Source organism: Antrostomus carolinensis, unplaced genomic scaffold, assembly GCF_000700745.2.
Source record: "Antrostomus carolinensis isolate BGI_N321 unplaced genomic scaffold, ASM70074v2 scaffold12502, whole genome shotgun sequence".
Classification (NCBI taxonomy): Eukaryota; Metazoa; Chordata; class Aves; order Caprimulgiformes; family Caprimulgidae; genus Antrostomus; species Antrostomus carolinensis.
In genome coordinates this window covers 62,759-85,641 of record NW_010301646.1, presented here as the reverse complement: position 1 = coordinate 85,641, position 22,883 = coordinate 62,759, and the positions used below count along the sequence as shown (strand labels likewise).

The 22,883-nt window shown below is 35.3% G+C and overlaps 1 protein-coding gene across 1 annotated transcript in view; it reads left to right on the top strand.

Moving 5' to 3' along the window:
• Positions 1–327: 327 nt before the first annotated feature.
• PARD3 (par-3 family cell polarity regulator) overlaps positions 328–22,883 on the top strand; it is a gene marked incomplete at its 5' end in the record, with an annotated part of 82,492 nt that continues 59,936 nt past the window's right edge. The window contains 4 exons of the mRNA XM_010163541.1: positions 328–419; positions 3,504–3,587; positions 13,171–13,296; positions 14,662–15,044. Of these exons, the coding sequence (XP_010161843.1) occupies positions 328–419; positions 3,504–3,587; positions 13,171–13,296; positions 14,662–15,044 (685 nt within the window). The remainder of the gene's footprint in view (positions 420–3,503; positions 3,588–13,170; positions 13,297–14,661; positions 15,045–22,883) is intronic.

The following is a 22,883-nucleotide window of genomic DNA, read 5'->3' as shown; positions in this document are numbered from 1 at the left end:
CTGATTTTATGCTTTTACTTGGGTACCTTTTAAAAAAATGCTGGCAGTGATAGCTTCTGTAGCATTGTGTTTACAACTGTGGTAAAATTAAGATATAAAACTGACTAAACTACAAATATCATTACAAACAATGTATAGTGACAAAACCAATTTACAACACGTTCAGACAGCAACAGAAAAGATTTTTATAACTGTAGAAGCACACATTTCCACTGTACATGTGGTTGCCCCAGCAATTTGAAAATGGTAAAATGGCATTATTAAAATGAGTTAACCTATTAAACCTAGATTTAAATGTTTTTTTTTGTTTTATTCTTTAATATCTAGGATGAAGATGGGACAGAGGAGGACAACAGCAGAGTTGAGCCTGTTGGACATGCAGACACTGGTTTGGAGAATGCTACCAATTTTTCCCTGGAGTAAGTTACTGGCAGAACACATTGTTTTAACAATGAGTCTTGAGACTGAACATAGACTAGCAAAAAATTCAGAATAATATGAGTGATACCACTCTTAAGAAAACGAGGCAGTCTTTTTTAGGTCATGTTCATTTTGGTTTTAAACAATTTGCTTCATGGACCTTTTAAAAGCAGATTTTAAACAGTTTAAAAAGCCTGTGTTAAAGATGAGCATTGGAAACTTGACATTTATAAGTACTGATGCTACAGTAGATTTTCTGCCTCAAAGAAGGTGCTTATTTGATGGAACTCTGAAAACTTGACAGAAGGAATAGGGTCAGTGCTAGCACAAATAAATCAACAGACAAGAATTTCAAAGGCGAAGATCTTACTTCCTGTCACCAGTTCACAGTCTACTGGGAGGTTGTGTGTGGGATTTACCTAAGTTCTGTGGTCAAAAACCTCATACTTTGTGAATGGATCAAAACTAATGTTGTTCAGGACTGGGAAGCTCCTCCTAATTTTTAAAAAATAGTGAAAGATATTTTATTTCATCATGAGATACAGCAAGCTTGACCTTTTGCATTTCATTGCAAAGAGCTGATTTATACCTCGCTATGGAATTAATGAGCAAATATCCCTTCTTCCCTTAAATTAAACCTTTTAGATGCATTAAACTTAAATTTTAAATAAAAGTAAATCTTCTGCTTCTATTATCTCTGAATCAAATTATGAATTAGGTGCAGAGGGTTTAAATGTTAGGTAGAGAACAAGGTGACATCTGTTAGGAAGTACATGCTGAATTTTACACTGTTCCATTCACAAATCTGTTACATTGTAAATTCCTAATGCTGTTTGCTAAGTAGAGTTTACAGACCTTCTGTCAAGTTTAATGCTTCTTGGTGTTGCTCTTAAGTAACTTTTTGTCTTTTCATCATGTGCTACTTCATTCTTTTCTGTTTTGGTATCATCCTTCTTTGTATGTTTGTTTGAAGTAGCTGACCCAAACTTCTGAGAAAATCAGGAAGCAAAATTGAAACAGTCTCTCTTAGGAAGGGATCATTTCCTTTTGTTTTCCATTTTACAGAGTTTAACATTGGAATTTGGGATGGATTTTTTTTTTTAAGAAAAAGTATAAGAAAAATGAGTGCCTAGACCTTAAATGTGTATTTTGGAAAAAAAGGAAGGTTACTGACTCAAGGACTCAATGAATAGAACAAGTTAAACAGTGTTGGCTAGATCTGAAAAGGGCCTTTTTTTTTTTTTTTTTTTTTTTTTTTTTTTTTTAATTGTTTTTTTTTTTTTTTTTTTTTTTTAAGCTGTGTTTCTTCTTATGACAGTTCCAGGTAAATCACACTGATTTTCACTTCCTCAGTCCTCAATTTTCTTTAAAGCTTATAGGAAAGTTGGAAAAAAAGTTGATCATAGGGAGACACAGGCATGCCAATAGCAAAAGATGTCTTTTAGAGTACCTTTTGGAGGTGAAAGGCGTTGCTTGATTGCCTTAAGCTGCTTTGCATACTAGTTAATGAAAACTCAGCCTTAATATACAGTGAGGATGAAATGAAGTTAGCTTATACAGAAACTGGGACAGAGAGCATTACCAAATGCTATAATGCTGTCAGTCTTAAAACATGTCTTAAGAACAGGTCCAGGTCTGAAGAATAAGATGTTTTTTGGCTGATGTCTCAGGTCTCCTCTTGTTGCAATAATTTCTTGAGTTAAACGGTGGCAACAGGGATAGAGACCTTCGATTCATGTTGTTTAAAAAATGAGTAAAAAAAAATCAGACACGAGTTGAGGCATACAACAAATGTAAAGGCCACCTTAAAAATATACTAAAAAATGTAATGTGGAAGAAATATAAAACAAACTGTAACAGAGAATTTTTGTTGGCCTCCTAACAATATGTTGTCTGGTTATACTCAGACTCCAGATTAAGCGCTGCAAGCTTTTGTGATGGGCCACCATATGATCAAGAGTTTATTGAAGGAAGTAGAAAATCTTTTACTGCTATCACAGGGCATTGGTCTTGCTCTTTGCTCCATTTCTAGATTAAATTTGATTTGTGTGCTTATGAGAAACAAGCTTCTCAAAGATCTGTGTGTATATATGTAGTGCCAGGAAATAAAGAAAATGTAGGTAATACTAGAGAGAGGCATAAGCCACAAATTTCGATTGTGGCTTTCGTTCAGATCTCTCACTTCCAGATTTACTGAGAAGTTTGGCCTTCATGTGTTATTGTCTCATTTGGGTATTTATAACTCTTTTTGGTTTATGGGCTATATTCCACCTTCCCAGATGTGAGCATGTTTCTAATGCATCAGTAGATTTGGTCCAAATCTATTTCTAGAATTTTTTCATGTCTGTTTCTGAACCTGTACTTTCCTCTTTCACTTTTTCCCTCTCTAGAGTGAAAAACATAATTGAAAACTAGATGTGTAGTTGCTTCAGGAGGCCATCTGGTTGGTTTGAAATGTTATAGTTAAATCTTATTTTGGAAACTTTGCCTATAAAGAGATATAGATACAGCAATCTTCCAGTAAAAGAAATGGAATTACAATAAAACAAATTAATGTGTTTTAAAACTAGAGGAATTTAACCAATTGAAAATTTAATATTTCTCATTTGATTAAGGGATAGTTATGTGAAAGCTAATGTTAAGGCTTAGAGTGGGCTCTCTAAGATAAAAAAAGAAAGCATGCTAGTGCTATGATCAGCTTTTAGGCTTCTGAGGAAAAATTGTATGTGGTATTTAAAGTATTTCTGCTCAATGGTCCAAACAGTTAACTTTAACTTTAGAATAAGGAAGTAATAAAACAATATGTGAAAACATGTGATCATGATGATACCTTTTTTTGCATAGCAAACTGAGTTTGCAAAAAAAATCTTTTATTTTTGTTTGTTTTATTAATTGGACTATTTTGATGATTGATCTCCTTTCATGCCATCAGATTAATCTTCAGGTAAGTAGCACTCAACAATGCTTTCATCACCATGACTTGATTTCTGGAATGGTTTTGTTTTTCTGTGTATGTTTGTGTGGGGTTTTTTGGTTCCTTCACAGTACATGTTCATATTCCCTCATTCATCATTGTCTCACAGTGATATGGTAAAGCTCGTAGAAGTCTCCAATGACGGCGGGCCTTTGGGAATCCATGTAGTGCCTTTCAGTGCCCGAGGCGGAAGGTAACGTATTGTGTAGGATTTTAATTTAATTGTACCTTGTTATGTTTTATCTTAGTCGTGTTAATTTTTGTATTGTATGCCTTTGCCTTCTGTAGACTATTGTATGTTATTTCAAAAGGCAGTCTCACTGATTAAGAAAGGAAGAATTGCAAGTTTACTGACTCGGTGCTTGGAATGGACTCTCTAATGGAAAAGTTCTACTTAAAAGGAGTATGAACTGTGGGGTTTTAACAGAGATTCTGTTGTAATCTTATGGGAAATAGAAGTATAAAGACATTTCTTTTTGGACTCTTAACAATTATAATTTACTGCTTTAATTCAGGTAGATATTTGTGCAACATTTCCTTGCTCACTGTTGAGAGCCACAAGTTCCCAAATAACAGCAGGAGTCTAAACCAGAGGCGTCCTGTGCCTGCACTTGATAAGAGTGGAAGAGAAAACAGTCATCACGCTTTCAATATTTAGTGTTTAGTGTTGTCCTGTCTGTTGAGGTTCAAATGAAGTAGCAAAACCAGTTGAAATTTTCTTGTTTTGGGGAAGGTGAACCCCTTTATTATATGACAGACTGGAACACCTGAAGTTGGATTTTTTACAAAAAAAAGTATAAAGAGAGTCCTTCACATTAAAAAAAATATAATGTGGGGGATTATATTAGAAACAGAATGCATCACCTCTAATGCTTGCTTTGCTAAAGTAGAGTTTTAGCATTTAGGGCCATTAACATCATTTCAGAAAAATAGCTTAACTTTTGTAGTAATGGTGGATTTGAAGCTTTTAAGTATGTTGAAAAATGATAGTTCTTCGGGAATATATGCAGATTTTATTTTGGTGATGCATATTCTAAGTATACACTGGATTTTCCCTATCTAAGGAAAAGGGTAACAAATGCATATTTAAAAACATAATCGTCAATTGCACATGAAGAAGTGTAATGTTCTCACATGTCTGTTGACTCATCAACAATTTCAATTTAGTAATTAGGAGCAAAACTAACTTCTATACATATATATATATATATATAATGTTAATGTTCTCTTTTCAGAAATTATAACTGCATTTTTCCTTCTATACCAAATACCTTTACAGGATTTTAAACACAGTATAAGAATTTTATTTGCAGATATTACTTTAAACCCAGTGCTTTCTTAGCCATACTGACATGTATTTTTTAAAAATTTAAGGATACTTTTTCTGAGCACTACAAGTATTAAGAACAAACTTATGTAAAGTGGTAAATTCTCTTCCTAATCTGAAATTTAGTAAACTGTGCATGGGGATGGAAAGGGGTATGAGTGAATGGTACTTCAAACATAAGCTCAAAAGTAAATCCCATAAAGTTGGAAATGGTTGATATGTTCACAGAGTTATCTGGTATTTAGTGTGAAGGCCAAGAAAAAGACCAGTTTAAGAATGTTGGTGGCCTAATGAGTACTTGTTTAATAAAATTGATGTTAGAAATGTATATTTTGACATTTTGAGTAAGGATTTTAACTCAAGTAAAGCTTAATTCCAGGATGTTAATGTGGTTGTCAAGTCTGAGGCGAAGCTTAAACCATTTACACGAGAGCATGTAAAATGAAAAAGCTGTAAACACGGAAATAAAATATCTCACTTTTTAAGGATGCTAGCTATGTCAAGAACTATGAACTCTTTTTTTTTTTTGTCCTGAGTTTGGGATTATATGATAAAATTTTATTGCAGGAAAGCCATTTTTAAATATAGATGTTTAGAATCATGACATACTTAAAAATCAAATTATGTTACAAGGGAAAGAATTTGTATATTAAAATGTATCTACTTTTTCTTCATAGTACTAGAACTTCTCTCATTGAAAAATGGATGGTACGTGCAATGAGTGTCTGAGTTTTTTCGAAACACCCCCCTGCCCTGCAAAAATAATAAAAAAAAAAAATGGAGGAATACTTGTTTCCCTGTCTTGAAAGTGTGGAGGAGCAGAGTTGGAGAGGACCTTGGATATTTCCAAAACATTTCTCCCATACTCTCTGTGTTGTACTGGAAGAAGAGCAGAGTTCATTGCTTGGTATTGATTATAAGCATGTGTGTTGTACTGCTGCATTGCTGCCAGCTGTGCCCACACCTCTACCTGCTTTCAGTGAGAACAAAGACATTTTCTCCAGCTGCATGGAGCCTGCAATGTGGGCAGGGAAAGGAGTGCACTCCAGTTCAGTTTTGGAGCTCTTGGTGGGGGTTTTTGTATTGTTCCCTCCCCCACTTCCCCATGGTCCCCCAGCTCTTTTGAGCAGATAAGATACACTTGGTTCTCCTTTTGCTGGATTCAGAGGGAGAGCAGATGCTTGGCAGGGATCCTCTTCTGCCTGCTTGATTCTCACTCTAGCACATGGCTCCTCTTTGTTGCTCCTCTGTCTGCAAAGCATAATGCGCCATTCTACAGTTAACTAACTTACTTGAGCAGGAGATCTGCTCAGTAGAAACCTAAATGTAAAAAACCAAACACAGGACTCAGTAAAGACTTTGAAGGATGTCCAGAAAGAAAAGATCAGGTGTATCGTATGGCTTAGTCCGTTAGCCCATGGACTAAGCCATAGTTGTTTTATATTTGCTTTGTGTTCAGTTCCAGTTATGCTTTGTTTTCAGTTATTTTTCTTCCAGTTCCTTTAGAAAATGTTACTCAATAGACAATGGTTATTAAATCAATAATTTTTTAAAAAGTATGAAAACATACTAATACAATTCACCCTTTTTTTCCTATGTGCAATAAGGAGGGACCTTCTCCCACCAAAAAAATACCCGTCCCCCAAAGCAAACACCCCAAACCTCTAAAATTTATATGCCATAATTATGTCCTTTATTTATACTGAGGAAATATTTGACTCTTTCATAGCCTTTTAAGGGTTTGGAGTAAGAATCTGTAAAAATCTCTGTTTCATCAATATAGATGCTACTAAGTTATGTTCCTTGTAAAAATGAGACTTTTTTTTTATTAAAAAACAAAAAAAAAAGCTCTCCATGATTCTCTGGGAAAAGTACTATTGATGTCTACAAACATAGTCAAACTTTGTTCTGTTGATATATTTCTCTATTATCCTTCTATTTTTACCTCTAGAAATTTATCAGTCCTTTATTGGCCTTTTTGATCATATGCTTTGTAGAAGAAGAGTATGTTCACCTTATCAAAAGGGAGGAGCATACATATTCATCACCTTATGGTTGTGAAGTTTTTCAAGATAAAAGTTTTGTTTGCAAAACCTGCTTGCAGATTTCTGCAATGGCATGGATGCAGTGCTAAGCAGAACAGGAGGCATGAAAATGAAAGGAGAAAGAAGGACAGGATAGAAAGTGAACAGGAAAGTGTTTAGATAAGAGTAGAACAAAGAGGAAATGAATGAGAGGAAAGGATAAAAGGACAGAAAATTGTAAATCTGTGCAAAATAGTCTTTAGCACCAATCCTTCCTTCCTCATTAGGTCCTCAGAGAGGAGAGTGAGCGCTTAGTCCCTTAACAATAGAATTTGACCATTCCTCACTGATGGGGGATGTTATGTTGATACATAAGTGGGGTAGCATCAAGTTCTCCTCTGCAAGCTTAATAGTAATTATAGCACAATTTACTGTTATATAGCCTCTTCTACTCTCAAGAGTCTTTGAAATCTTCTCAAGCTCTATACCCTAGCTCCTCTTCCGAAATCCTGCCATGTCTTTGAAAGGAGATTCTTCTGACACAAGGAATATGTGGGGTAACATCAGAAATCTCTGTGAATAATGATGTGGAAGTTATAGTCCTATAGTCCCAATACTACTGTGAAGTCTACTTAGTAAAACAGAAGAGGAAAGGATTTGGATATTCATCTGAAAACCCCATAAAGAACATCCATTAATAAGTATCAGACACATTGATGCAGAGCAGTATGCAGGGCTCTGCCAGCTGTTCTTCCTATTGAAGCACGCCACAAAAATCCATGATAAACTAAACAGCTAAAACATGGCAGCTGAAAATACTTAATCTGAATTTTTATGGCCTTTTTAGTTGTTATCCCAAATGTCTTAAAATATTAAGGAAGTCTCAGAAGAGTGGGAAAAAGACGAAACTGAATTTTATTGATTTTTATCAGTTTAAATGACAAATTTAACAGATTTTATTCAAAAAAATGAAAAACCTCAAATGATGTATACACAATCCTGTTACTGGAAAATTTTTATATAAGTTTTTCTGTTCTGTAGTTTTTGTTGGGTTTTTTTTTCCTTTCAATGGAAGTGCCTTTAATTTTCTTGAGTTTATAAATCACTTAATATTTCACTGTAAAAGTTTGTCTTTTACACAAAATACAAAGAAAACTAAAGTAATATCTAATGGCCATTGTCTATACTGAGAGTCCATAATACTGCTTTCAAGGTGCCTCTCTAACGATCATATTCTGTTTGATCATTGAGTAGGCATGTGTTATCTGCATCTCCATTTTTTCCTCTCCTGCATTTCCAACCTTTTAAGTCTCAAAGGTAGCCATGGTTTTCAAAAACATATGCGTTGGGGAAAAGATTCCCTGTGGTGTGAATGTACCACTCCCTCACTCTCCTAGCTGAATTCAAGGCTCTCTATGTCTGATCTCAGCCTTTAAAAAGTTATATCAACTTAATTTGAAGTATTATTCAAGCTAAAAAGCTGAGGAGTAGTTACCGAAGGCTGGAAATTTGTTTTCCGGACTTGGGATGTGAAAACTGATAAAGTTTTTTTTAATCCCTCTGCAGTAGCACCATGACGTCAGTGTTGTGCAAAAGAGTTTCTGTCCAATTTAGCATTGATCAGCCATGATAATTTAACTTTAACAAACAAGCTGATTTGCCTACTCTGACCTCTGAATCTGTGTTTATATTCCTGTCCTTTCATTGCATGAAACCTCTATGCATTGGCTTTTCAGTCAGTTCTTATTTTTGCCCTGTAATCTAGTTTTTGCCTTTTCATGTCAGTGACTTTATGTAAACATCTAAATTGTTTTTTTCTGTTCTGTCTGATTTGATTATATTACAGTTAGCTTGCAGGTAATAGGTAAATAACTTCAGTGTGTACGTATAATGGGCGTCGATGACCAAATCATAGTCTAGATGCTCAATGTAATATTTTTATTACTCTCATAGTATTTACACTGTCAGTTTTTATTAAGAAAAATTATCATCATTTCCATACAGCTGGATGGCATGTGAGGAGTTCACAGTTTCAAAGAACTACCCAGCCGAACTCAGGCAATTTAGATGTCAATAAAACATTCGCTGCTTATTTCTAGTTTTATTATTGGGTGTAATTTATACTGAGAACTGAAATGTTAACACATGTAGCTGAGTTTATTTTAATTGTATAATTAGAGTAATGAACCTTGTGGAAATACAGTGGTGCAAATGCTAATATAATCTAAGCTGTTTACATTCCCAATTAGGTATTTAAAACAAAGATTGAGCTCTGTGCTTTGATACTGTTTCCCTTTTGTCTCGTATCAGCTAACATTAGTCTAAAACAGTGCAGGTACCAAATTTCCATTTATAATTACTGTTTCGTCAGGGTTGTAGACCTGCAGAGTGTTTTGCAGAGGTTCACACAATATTTAATCTCATTATTGAAGAAATTGTAGTTTACAATGTTTGTAATGGAAAGATTTATGTTAGAAAACATGTTGACTTTAACTGGACATGATTAAAAAAATTCAAATGCACCCATGTATTTTTATACTACATGGTTGTATTTAAAATGACTATATATAGTGACTTTTGTATTTTGTACTAGATTTGTTTATGGGTTTTCAAAATTTATATTTTCCTAATGTAGGAAATGTAATATTGAAACTGTAGTAGAGCTACATCTTAGCTTAGCAGAATCAATTGTGGTGGCATACAACAGGGAAAAAAAAAATCAAATTAGTTTTTAGGTTATTGCATATTTGCAATATCAGGTCTACTCTGTTTATCTCCAGTTACTGCAACAACAAACATGAATTCTCGTAGTGCCTTTTTTTAGAGTCATTCTTACATCGAACCATAATATGCTGAAGAAATACTGTAGGAAATTGATAGGCTTTTTTACTAAAATTTTCAGGAACATACCTTTTCTGCAAGTTCTGTGTGAGTTTACACTACTACGCAGAACCACATTCAGGAAATAGTTTCTGGCACTGTGTCTAAAAGGATCATTTGCCCCATGTGTTTCTGTTAAAAAATAAATAAATTAAAAGGCACTGTGAGGATCCTGGTTTCAAATTTGACTCAGGCTTTTCATCCAGCCTTGAATCTGTTCTTAGTGACTTTAGCTTTATATGCCTCGGTTAACCTAGCTCTAACATTTGTTAAAACGCAAAATCCTCATGAGCACCATATGTTGTGTCTGAGATGAGCAATCTTGCATTAGTGGAACTTGTAGCCTTTGTTTAATGAGATTATTTGCAATTTTGACTGGTAGTTTATTTGTGTTCTACATTATTTTACCGTTGGTTAGGATTAGTAATATTTTTTACTAGATTTGAGAGCTTAGGTGAAGTAAATTTAAGAAACGACAAACCGTGCATAAAGATGCATCTTGTATTAATAATTTGATATAACTTCAAAATGCAAAACAGTGGAAAGCAGTGTTTCAAGAAAAATACTACACAAAAACCATTGATAAACCAATTATTTTGGTAATCATAAGTATGTGGAGACATTGGGATGAAATAATCATATTACTTTGTATAATGTATTATTATAGTATGAACTTGGAGTGTGATACTTTGTGTCGAATATGTTTTGATATTTAGAATATTGATATTTTGATATGCTTTATATTTAACCACATAAACAAAACACCTGTTGCAGTTACTGCGCATGCTCTTTTGCAAGCATTGCAGGCACATCCAACTTCTGAATTGTCTTTGGGCATTGCAGAGGAGCACACCTGCATCAAAGTAATGTTGGGCATGAAGTGAAAGAGAAGGAAGAGTAGACACAATTCTAACCCCCCCCCCCTTTCAAATATTTTGGTGGTTTTCTCTTCAATGTAGTATTCCAAATGTTATATTTGCTTGCTTATCTCTTCCTCGTTTAGAGATATCCTCTTGAGTAACTTCACTTTGGGGCTCAAAGATGTTGTCTCCCCAGAGAAGTTCAACAACTCACAAGTGAAAAAGTCACATACTTGTTTTCTGAAAATCAGTTTTATATGTATCAAAACTATAATTCCAATAAAAATAATGTAGTGAAGGCATACAAGGCTTTTTCCTTTTTATCATTAATATTCATAACTGTTATTTTAGTGCTTTCTGCAACTCACAATGTATAAAATTTTATTTTTTATAGTTATTTTTAAGTTTTAAAAAACTGAGACTGTATTCAAAACTTAATTTAGTGAACAGAAGGAAAAAGATTGAATCAATATTTTAAAAATTATTTTGTTTTATTTCTGCGACAACATACCTTCATAATTATCAGCAAATTTTAGTACAATAAATAGAGCACAATGCAATAGTTAAGTTAGTGTGTGACTGTAGTGGAATTTTAGAGTTTTTTGCCACGCAAACTATTAAGAGACTGGGGAAAGGGCAAACAGGAAACCACCTAAAGTACCTAGATAATACAAGGTATTTCACTACCTTGATGATCAGAAAAAAAAAACCAACATGGAAGGATTGTTTTTGCTCTGGGAAATTTGGGAAAATTGGTTTTGCTTTTTTAAATTTTCTTTTTAATGGGAGATGCTGGGTTGTTGGAAGGAATCTACAAAAGCTGGAACCTTCCAAATCCAGAGAATATCAGCTTGGTATGGGGAGGGATAGGACTAGATCCACACTAGAATTGGTTGGTTGTTTAGAGATTTTTTATTTTTATTTTTTTTTTTCTGAAATGCATGTGTTCTAAAGTAATGATACTTTAACTTTATGGAATCTTTCTGGTCCTTGTGTTCACCAGTATTATTGCAAAGAGACAGATTTTTAATTGCAACAGCTGAGCTAAAATCAAGCCCAACCACAGTTAGCATCAGTAACTGCACCCAAGTGGTCCAACAGGAACCAAATGAGGGTGGAGAAGGTTTGCTTCTGATGGGACCCCCTGACAGGTCAGCAGTTCATTAGGTGTTTGCAATATACTCCAGACCAGTTGGAAACAGAATAGTATCACTTAAATGTTAATGTCTGACTCAAGCTTCATTTGATGATTTGTGTTGTCAGAAATGCTTTATGTTGTTTTTCTCCTCACTGTCTGTTTACATGTATAGATCCTTTCAACATCATATCTTAATGTCTCTAGGTGGTTCCAAAACAGAAATACTACCAGGATCTTTTCTCTTACTCCTTCATCTGCCTTGTAGGAGAAAACGTATGACTGTTCTGTAAAATAAATGTCTTATTTGCATATGTTGATGATAAGTTGGTAAATGAAGAATTTAAAGTGGAAGGAATAAGTTGAAGTTTTGCTTTTCTGACCCATTTGATGAAGTTCTCAAGTGCATTTATAACTTCTGAGTGCATTAGGAGTCCTTTTAAGCATCATTGACTGTTCATTTACATTGAGGTACGTGTGAACTGAAGTGCTATGATCACTGAAAGTTTTGTGCTAAAAGGCATATGTGGTCTTGCAATTCCTGGTACGCAACCAAGTATTTTTCACGCCATTCCTTGAAATGACTTCTGAAAAAGCAATGCTGTTGACTTGGATGATGTGAATTTGACCCACTGATACATCCTGTGGGATTTCAAAGTAAAGCTGATCTTTAAAAAAATCAAATGCAGTGTTGATGCAAGAATAATCCTGAAGATTGAATCCTTCTTCAAACCTAGAGTTCAGGTATAGAAAGATCATTGACTTTTCACACTAACCTACCACTACCTCAGAAATCCACCCTTCAGAATCCATTTCATAATTTCAGGTTGAATATTTGTTTACCTTTTCTTTCTAAGAATGTCCTTAGACGACACTGTGGGTAAGCACTAGGCAGAGGTGACCAGCTCATTGCACAGAGGCTATCAAATGGTAATTGTCTTCAGTCATTACTGAACCAATTAATTTAAGATAATATGCTGAATTTAAAATTACATTTATGTTTCAAATTTCCTTGTTGCTGTTTAGTAAAAAAAGTTAAGATTTAAAAATATAAGCATTTGATTCACGTGAAGTTCCTGAATCCTCTATCCATCCCTTCATTATAGGCTGCTTATTACGTGAGGTGATCCCGCGTTTCACTTGCACAGAAGCAGTAGTGATGACTTTGATATTCTCTGCTAAATCAAATATTCAAATTATAAATTGAATGTGTTCAGCTTCAGATAGCTATCCGGCTCTCAGATGTGTGGGACTTCTTGGAGCTTTTACTGCTCAGAAATCTAGGCCTTTTGTAGGAATGGATGTGCTATCATCACACTGCCTGTGCATTCTTACTTTTAAATGACATGCTTGATTCACCTAGGCTTTTTGTTTCATGGATAAAGGATATTAATTCAGGTAATGCTTATAAATTATTTGTAACTATGGTATCCTACTTCAAGGTAAAGATGGTTTAAAATTTAGTTCCTATAGTGATAAAACATTAAATCAGTAGGATTTTCTATACTGCAAAATTTTCAAACTAATCATTTGTAATCTTAATGTTCCAGAACCCTGGGGCTGCTGGTAAAGCGATTGGAGAAGGGTGGAAAAGCTGAACAAGAAAACCTTTTTCGTGAAAATGATTGCATTGTAAGGATTAACGATGGAGACCTTCGGAATAGGAGATTTGAACAGTGAGTGTACTTACCACACTTTATATTGCATTATTTAATCTTTAACACTGCACCTTGCAGTAATTTGAGAAAAGGAAAAAAAAATTGTCTAAGCTTGCTTTTCTAATAAAGAAAAGATACACTAAGGGACATTAGTGGTTTTTAATTAGACAAACTACAAACAATTCAGGATAATTATTGTCATTAGAATATACGCACTTCTCATTTGATTGTTTTTGTACAGTATGGATTTTTTCTTCTTGTATTGGTAAACTGTTTATCTTGAAATTCTCGTATGACTTTTATACTTGTGATGCATCATGGTCAGTGTAAGTGGATAGCATGGAGACTTTAATTTTAATGTTTTAAAAATATTTCGTGGTTTTGTAGGTACTATAGGCAGAAACTTCCTGGAGAAGTTTGAGAGATCATAAATATTTGCTCAGTGGACACACAGACTTGGTAGAATACCAAAATTGTGAATCAGAAGGACTTCTAAAAGTGGAATCAGGTTGTAGTTCACACGTAGATAATGTAAAGAGAAAGCAGAAAAGAAGTATATAGAAAATGAGTGATTTCAAAGATGATAATATTGCTCTGAAAACCCTACCAGGTTGAGGGCCAAAGGACTATCATTTATTCTGATCATCCTATACTTAATATACATTTGAAATGTGTTTTTTTATCTCTTTGACTCTAACCTCGGTTGGAACACAACCCTGTACCATATGGCTGAAAGCAGCTTGTCTCTGCCTGTTCAATGGTTCTGAATCACAGTTTGTTAAGTCTGTGAAGAGACTTGTGTACTTTGTGTACTTTGGATCGTGACCTAGAGCCCAATGTCTGCCTCTGCAGTACTAAGCATTTTTTTTCTATTTCTTGATGTTGTATTCTGAAAGGCTACTAACTTACAAAAAGTGTAAGCTAGACTTTTTGCAAGACTGTATATACTCTCAGCAAATTATAGATATACATAGTCTTTGTATAAAGTGTAATATTAATTCTAATAATTCTGTTGTCATTGTCACTGTGATTACTGTTATCACAATTATCACAGTTATCAAGCTTCAAAACAAAAGGACGTTACAGTCCTGCCACAGACCTGTCTGCATTTCAAGACTGTGCTTAAAATTTTTGCTTTTCTGAATCCAGTATTTGGTACGTTAGTTGTTAAGCATATTTAACTGTTGTGTTGCCCTAAGGCAATAAACCGTAGCAAAAAGCAGACCAAGTAGACTAGTGAACAGATTCAAGTTTTATGGTTTATGCTTGAGTGCAATGTGTCTGTCTGCTTGTGTTGCTTAATTAACATTAGTAATTATGCTTATAATGTCTTGTAGTCTGCCAGTCCTAATTTGCTAATTTTCTGTTCATTTTGAAACCTAGAGCACAGCATATGTTTCGCCAAGCCATGCGTACGCCGTTCATTTGGTTCCATGTGGTCCCTGCGGCAAATAAAGAACAGTATGAACAGTTGTCCCAAAGCGAGAAGAACACGTACTACTCCAGCCGGTTCAGCCCTGATTCCCAGTATGCTGATGGCAAAAGTATTAACAATTCTGGACTTCACACATTACAAAGAATGTCTCGAGCGGGTAACCAGCCCGATCAGACAGACTCCTACTCGCAGCTACCTCATAGTGTGAATTCATCAGGGAAACCACCCTCGGGCCTGGTACCATCACCTCAGAAAGTTCTCACTTCCACTACAAACAGCGGGTATAACACGAAAAAGATAGGGAAGAGGCTCAGTATACAGCTGAGAAAAGGTAAGACACTAGTGTGCTCCTCATATAGCATGAGGTATGTGTGCATAGTGTATGTACGTGTGTCCAGTGCCATTATATTGGGCAGGACAGCATGCAGTAGTGTGGGGGACATGATGGGTTGATTTTTGAAGTCAGGGGGCTGAGTTGTCCCTGATAGCATGCCCAGGAGTCCAGCCGTGCATTCAGTGTGTGCAGTGTGTTTGCAAAAGGCCATCTGAAGAGTGCTTTAACATTGTTTTCTGTCGTCTCTCAACTAGAAGAGAAGTACAGTAAGTGCTGCAAATTCTGTTGGCCAAGACCCAGGGATTAGTGAACTTTTTAATATAAATAAATCAGCTAAAAAGGCCCATATTCTGTACTTCGGAGTTATCATGACTTTTCAAATTGAGTAACTGTGGTTTTGCCATTAGATTTTAAGAGTGTGTTGGTTCTAGTTGGTAAATTGGACTTACAGATTTTGAGCTAAAGCTTTTCTTTATTCCACTGGGATATGGAAGTCTTTGTTTAAATGGTTGAGATGTAATGTGATACTTCCTATCTTGGCCCTTATGCTCATGTAATTGGTATGGGGGTGAGAGACTAATTAAGGGCAGAGGAGAAAGTGGTGCATGCTTATCTCAACATCTCTGTTACATGTGCACATGTAGATGCATTGGTACATCTGTGGAGTTTTTATGATGTGTTAAATGTCCTAAGTGAGAAAATTTTTTGTTTTTATGTAGTTACCTAGATGCTTTCAAGATAGTTTCAAGTATAATAATATGACATTTAGCTGCAAGTGCTTCTTAGCTTTTGGGAAAGATTTTTTTTTAAAGGATTATACATGCTGTAAACTTTATGGTATTAAAATGAGCATGTTTAAGCTTAGATATAATTTGATCTCTAGCAGCAAGAATAGAATTTACATTACACAGCAAAAAGTTTACCCATGTGACAGTATTCTCCATGAACTCAAAATACATTCTCCTTAGGATATTGTATGTGCTTAGTGTGAATAATTTTTATTAATTAGTCTTTTTATCGAAGGTATAGAAGACAGTGCATTGAATGGTAGAGGTTGTGCATTTTCACAGGTACCAGGCTACTTGTCACATTATCGTTATGCTTTCCTTTTTATGAACTTCACATGAACCACCAGATTGCTTCTTTCTGGTTGCTGAATTTTAAGCTCTACAAACTTGGATGACATAAGGTTGAGTTGACAGTTTGCTTCTGTTCTTGATGCTCCTTCAAGAAATTCTTTAGGCCATCAGCTCAGATCAGCCTGATTGGAAAAACTTACTGCTATTGTCTGAGTAAGGAATCACTGTGCTTACAAATATGTTCTTGATCACTACGGTGATTTTTACCTATTTTTTTGTGTTAACGGAAGCCTGTAGAAATGTAACTCGAACATTACATAAAAGAATTCTTAGCCAGGAGTGCAAATATACATTTCATGTAATTTCAAAGCACCAAATAATGCATATAGAATATGGGACCACAGTATTTTTTTTACAAAACGAATGTGGTGTTATAGCTGCTCATAAGATACAAAAATAGAATTTTAATGTGTTACAGTTTCTTTGACTGTGATGTGAGGTTACATTTTGGTCATCTTGCGCTGGACACTATTTCATAAATACTCTCCCCGCTTCTATAATGTAATTTAGCCTTGCTGGCACCAGTATATTAGGTGGTTTTGGAGTGAAGGAGATACACGCTAATTGTTGATCAGAAGTGATCTATAAGATCCTTTACTATCTGGTTCACACCAGAGAAGTTTGGTGGCTCTTGTGCTAGTAAAAGCTTTGAAATCTGTATCTAGAATATACTCCAGAATTTTAGAGGGGGTATTTGTTCCTAACATATTGTTCCATTAGAATACTAATGAAGAAATAGCACCTACCTCAGATTATAGACAAATAGACAGAAACTATTGAGTGTACTGTATTTTGTGCATGGTGATATTTTTTAAAAAATTGTGCATAAGGAAGGATACCTTTTTATTATTGCTGTCCTTGATTTATTAATATACACTGTGGAAAGAGGCATGTACTCCCATTTTGTCTTTCATTTGATCATTCTGAGAACATACATGTGGAGCAACAATTGAAGCAAAACACTTAAGGATACCCCCAAGTAGTTTGTTATAAATATGAGTGCAATAGGGATGTTGATTGTCTTTGATTATATCTAATGAAGGATGTTGCAATAATACAGGCTTCACAGATATGTAACAAATGTGCTTTCTTTGTAGTAACAGACAGCAGTAATTTCACCAATTACCATCATTACATTAAAAACTCCTTGTGGGGTGCATTAAGGCATACAAGCATGTAAAGCTTCATCTTGAAATTCACTTTCGATTTAACCTGTGCATTCTGGTTAATGATATAGTATATGAGAATTGACTCTTTTTCAATATAGGCAGACCTTATTTATTACAGCTGTGTTTCTATATATTGCATGAGCTTTATTATATAAAATGACATGGTAAGATTACCCTGCAGTACGTGGTTCTGTAATTATGATTTCTTAATATTTATTGCTGTTTTGGCATTTTAAAATAACCTGAACTTTCATAGGATTTAGCTGTTTAATAAAGTCAGAAGAGAAGGTCAGTCATATGTTTCAGTCAATGCAGATTGTTTGTTGGCTTTTCTAAATGAAAATGGATATCTGTTTATCTTTCCTTAAAGGTCAGGGCCTGAACTTTTAGCATATAGATGTAGGGGTTATTGCTGATATTCTAATGCCATTAAGGCTCTATAACAGTTAAACTTAATAGCTGACACAAATTAAGATAGTGCAAGACATGACAGTGAGCCTGTGTTTTTATATATTTTGGTGTAAGCTGATACACAGTAAGTATAAATAAATAAAAATAGTTCTTTACAGCTAATATATAGAGAAAATAAGACCACTGATATAACACCCAGAGTGTTAGTACAAATTTTGACCTCATAACACCAGGACAATTCCAGAGATTTTTCTTTGACTGCAAGAGTTTGAGCCAATGCAATTGAGAGAAATTTAGTCCACACTTATAAATAATAAATAACCAATTATACAACAAGTGATTCTACGGCTTAGTCTTTGAGCACTAAGTAACTCGCAGCATTTAGACTGATACTTGCTAGAGCATTCTAAAGACTGCTTTTCAATTGGACATTCAATTGGACTCAGATTTCATACGTACTGGTTTTGACACTGCTGTACTAAGACAAGCCTGAAGTACTCAGTCTTTAAATTAGCTTCATTTTATATGATTGCTCTTAAGTATAATGCTCATTGCATTGGATCATTTTTATCTGTAACTATATATTTGTCTAGTTAAATTAAATTATTCTTGATGTAAAATGTCAAAACTGTGCTCTTGTTTTTTAAGTTGGTCCTAGTTCCACCAAATATTTTGCTATTTTTTCTCTGAAGTATTCAGTGCATCAGGACTTCAGTCCACATCTCTTCCCTTCCAGAGAGCAACTTAACTACCAGACATGGGAGTTGCGATCATATCTTCCTTTTTGTCCCAAAGAAGTTTCTCTCTTGAAAATAGTACAGCTTCAAGAGAAAGAAATAAGTGACACAACTCCTATAGCTTTTCCCAGGAAAGCTATAGGAATCACCAAGTCCATCCCAGAAAGGGTGTAGCAGCTGTGTCCTAGAAGATGGTGGATCCTGAGAGGAAGGAGGCACCTTTGTGTAATGCAACAGAGAAAAATAGTTAAATTGTAGATGTGAGGAGGGTTATGAGACTTCTTGCTCTTCAGGTTTCTTGTTGGATTCCTGTTGGGATTGCTGGCCCTTCTGTGGTTACTAATGCTCCATCTTACACACACAGCCAAGCTTAAACAGTGCAAGTCCCACCAGGTGACTGGACATTCAGTGTTATGATACAGTGACGCTCAGCCCTGCCACACCCAAGTTCCCTTCTGCAAGAAGTCCCTGGAGACACAAATAAGTTCTGGAGTATGCCAATTTAAAATGACATCATATTTGCTATAGAGTAAAGCACATATATGGATGATTACTTGTTTTACTTGGATTTGTATAGCAGAGTGTACAAGACAGGACCCTGAACTTGTCTGTAAGATATCCTGCATCATGTATCTGAAGTGTACAGATTTACATGCATTTTTCATTGTACTCTCCTGTTTTCCCATACAGTTTCTTGAGCCAGACTTTGAACTGACATTTTAAATTTTTATTTAAAATTTCTTTTGATGTCATATGTTCTCTTAGACTGATTTTAGAATTCCTGTTCAGATGCAGTAGGGATGTTTGTCACTTTTGAAACGTAGCGTGTAGATTCCTAATTTACTTAAGCAACCTTGAGAAATGAGATTCAGAAGTGAAACATAATTTTGGGCATTATTAGGCACTGAGGAAATGTAAACTGCATCAAGTTTCATCTTTACGTTTTTTAAAAACACTTCTGATCACTATTAGCAGCCTATAGCAAAAAGGGAAGGATGTTTCTGTTAGGTTGGTCAAAGATCTTCTTGAGAGGTCTGAGCTTTGCTTGGAGAAAAAAAAGAGTTGTTCCAAATCACTCAACAGCATAAAAATGGACTTGCAATTAATTTGTCTTGATCATGCATGTGACTGCAGATATTTTATAGACAGCTGAGCAGTCAGCCTTCTAAGCAGTCATTTGCACATACAGTTACCCTGACTACACATACACAGATTCTGAAAACATGGGGTTTAAACCAGGAGCAGTAAAATAACTTTTCAGGAAATATCTAAAATGATTTAGATTAGTTTAGTGAAGCCCCTGACAGTAACGAGAACGTACTTGCTGTTCAGCTCTTGCATGAGGTCCAGTTCTTAATAAAGGTGCTTTCTAGCATAAAACAGTAGGATAATTATTTCAGCAATCACCCATCCGTACATGGATCTCGAGGAGGAGTATACTGTGAAAAAGCAGGAATTTGAAATGCTTGGAAGGAGAGTGTCTGCTCTGATTATTGTCAGAGAACATTTAGCCCTTCTACCTTATTTTATTGTAATGTTATCTCTTTCCTTATTCTGGATGATTTTGTAATCTAACACTTTAATTAAGTGGGCATGCTTTATTTTGTAATTTTTGTGGCTTTGTGTCACAAACTGTTTGTATGTGTAACCAACCTCCCTTATTGTTTTAGGAAGGGGAGAGTGTGTTCTTTGTCTTTCATGGAGAATCTGCACTTTTCCTTAACAATCCTTTATTCCATCTGAGGACTGTTCACCCACATGGATTTTTCCAGATTTAGGTTGTTTTGAAATGTCCTCTGCTTCTCTTGCATAAGTACTAGCAAACGTGGTGCCCAATTTCTAGTTATCAAACATGTTCCATTGTTTTAGAAGTGAGATTTTTTTAATTTTTTTTTTTTAAATTTAGGTAGATCCATACTGAAGTACCTGAGAACTCATCTACATTTTCTTAAATTAGAGGAGAAAGAAGAGCATGATTTACTTCTAGCTCTGCTTGCAGTCCTGAAAGGGATGATAACTGTAAGAGAAGTATCATAAGAAGTTGACAGTGTATGTCCTTTAGATGTTCCTTCTTGAGTCTCTGAGGTAATGTCCTTTTGAGAGGGACATGAAAGTACTGGAAGCAGTATCGAGGTGATGCTTGCTTTTTGTCTCGTGTTCTGGCAGTGTTTCTACCCAGCAACACATTTTGCTGCTGAGAAGGTAGACCTACAGTTGGTGCTGGATGAGGAGAATACAATTTTTCATTCAGAAGAGCTTTAGAAAGACAGAAATGTTATATCAGACATTTTTTCTGCAATCAAGAAGATAATGCTAGCATTAGTGAGAAATTAAACACTTCTTCACAGGGAGATAACAGAAAGTCTAGGCACCTCTAGTAAGATTTAATAATTTTTTTTAACATCCTGTCAGTTTATGATCAGGATGATTCCAAATAAGATGATGATGTTAATTTTAAATATATATTTAATTAAATTAAATGAAAGTTGTCCACCCCTGCTCTGCCTTGGTGCTAGTAGAACCTTCTTCTTCCAAAACAGCAACTGAAGCATCAAATCTGTCCCTCTTCTGCTTGTACAACAGAATAGTTCTTTTACTGTTGTAACTGTCCTTTTTATTCACCTAAAACTACTTCATCTTCAGCTCAGAGCTGGCTGAGCTCTTGAGGGCAATGCAACGTTAGAAGGCGTGTTCAGCATCACATTCATTAGAAAAGGGGAGCTCTGACTTGTTGAGAGAGCTGCTGATTTATCAAAAAAGCCTAAGAATTTGAATTACACAAATTAGTGGGTAATTTTTAAATGCTATTATCACTTGGTGTGATTTGATCGTTGTCACAGTTGACAGCTATAGAGGGAGGAAGACTTTTTCTACCCTTTCTCTTTTAAAAATCTGTAAGAGATTAAGCTGAACATAGCTCAAATGATCTAGACCTTGCAAAGTAAAGCTCCTAGCTTTGAGTAGGATGACTCCTGTGTTTTCAAAAAGATGGAAATTCCTTCTGTTTTCTACTCATGTTCAGGTTCTGTCTGTATGTGTGTTCAGTTTCTCCCATATTACTAGTATAAATCAGAGATATCTGAAGAGTCTACAGTATGTTTGCACAGTTCCCTCATAATTATAATGGAGTTTTACACTCTAAGAACTGAAAACATTTTAGCAGCAGGAAGATATTAAGATCTTATATGCATTTCTATCAACAGGAGAACTGAAATGCATCAGGTAGAGATAATTAAATCAGTTATGTGTATAAAAAGAAAAAAAAAAAAAGAAGTTGTATTTATTTTTGGCCTCAGTTGAATGTGTTCATTTATTTCCCAGTCTTGTGAGCTTCTAATTTATATATAATAAGCAAGGAGTTTATGAAGCTGTATTGTACAGCTAAGGGCAGCTATAGAGCATGAATAGTAAAATGAAGCAGAGAAGGGGTAAAAGGAAAAGGACACCCAAAAGCTGCCTCATGCAAAGCTGTGCATTGCACCCTAGCAAAGTGTAGCCCAGTTGAGCCCTCTTCTTTTCACAGAAACAAGTAATTAGACTTCTCTTCTGCTAATATCTGGGCTCAGTGTGGATTTGTGGTGTTCTGCCGGCTTTGGTAGAGACCTTCTGGAGATTTGACAGCAGAAAATGCCACAGTCTAAATTTATATCCTGTGTGCATTTGTAATGTGAACATTTCAACGTCTGCTTTTTTCCATGGGAGTTTAAAGTGGAGTGTGTGAACCAGACATCTGTAATGGCGCTGTAATCAGGCTATGGGGATTTAAGTTTATTAATAATGAAATATTGTCCTGGGTGTGCAGTCATGTTCTGATACTGCGTTAGAAATTTCAGCAGACAAAGCTTGTACTCATAAAGCAGTATTCAACACAGATCTTTGAAATAAGAAAAATAGAGATTCCATAAAAAGCTGAGATCTGACTTAAAATACCCTTATACAGATCATCTTCATGTGTTGCAAGAGGTTAAAGAGTTCTATGAAAGTTTAAACCATCATTAAAATGGTGAGGTCTCCAGAGTGAAATATGGATGTTATAAGATCTAATATTTTCTTCATCTCTGTGTAATAACACTGATAAATTTTATATCAGCCTGAAAGTGGATGAAGACTTTCAAATTCAAATGTCAGTTTTTCAGCTGTCTTGAATGCTGCAGAAGAAAGGGAGGTTGTCTCACAATAGTTAACCTAGACGAATTGATGTGCCCCAGTGGCACAGAAGGACAGGGAATGGAGGTTGGGGTCAGTTCATCACATGCTCTGACACTCCGCCCTCACACTCTTCTCCCTCACACTCTTCCCCTGCTCCAGCGCAGAGGCCCTCCCACAGGAAACAGTCCTCCACAAACTTCTCCAGCATGAGTCTTTCCCATGGTTTGCAGT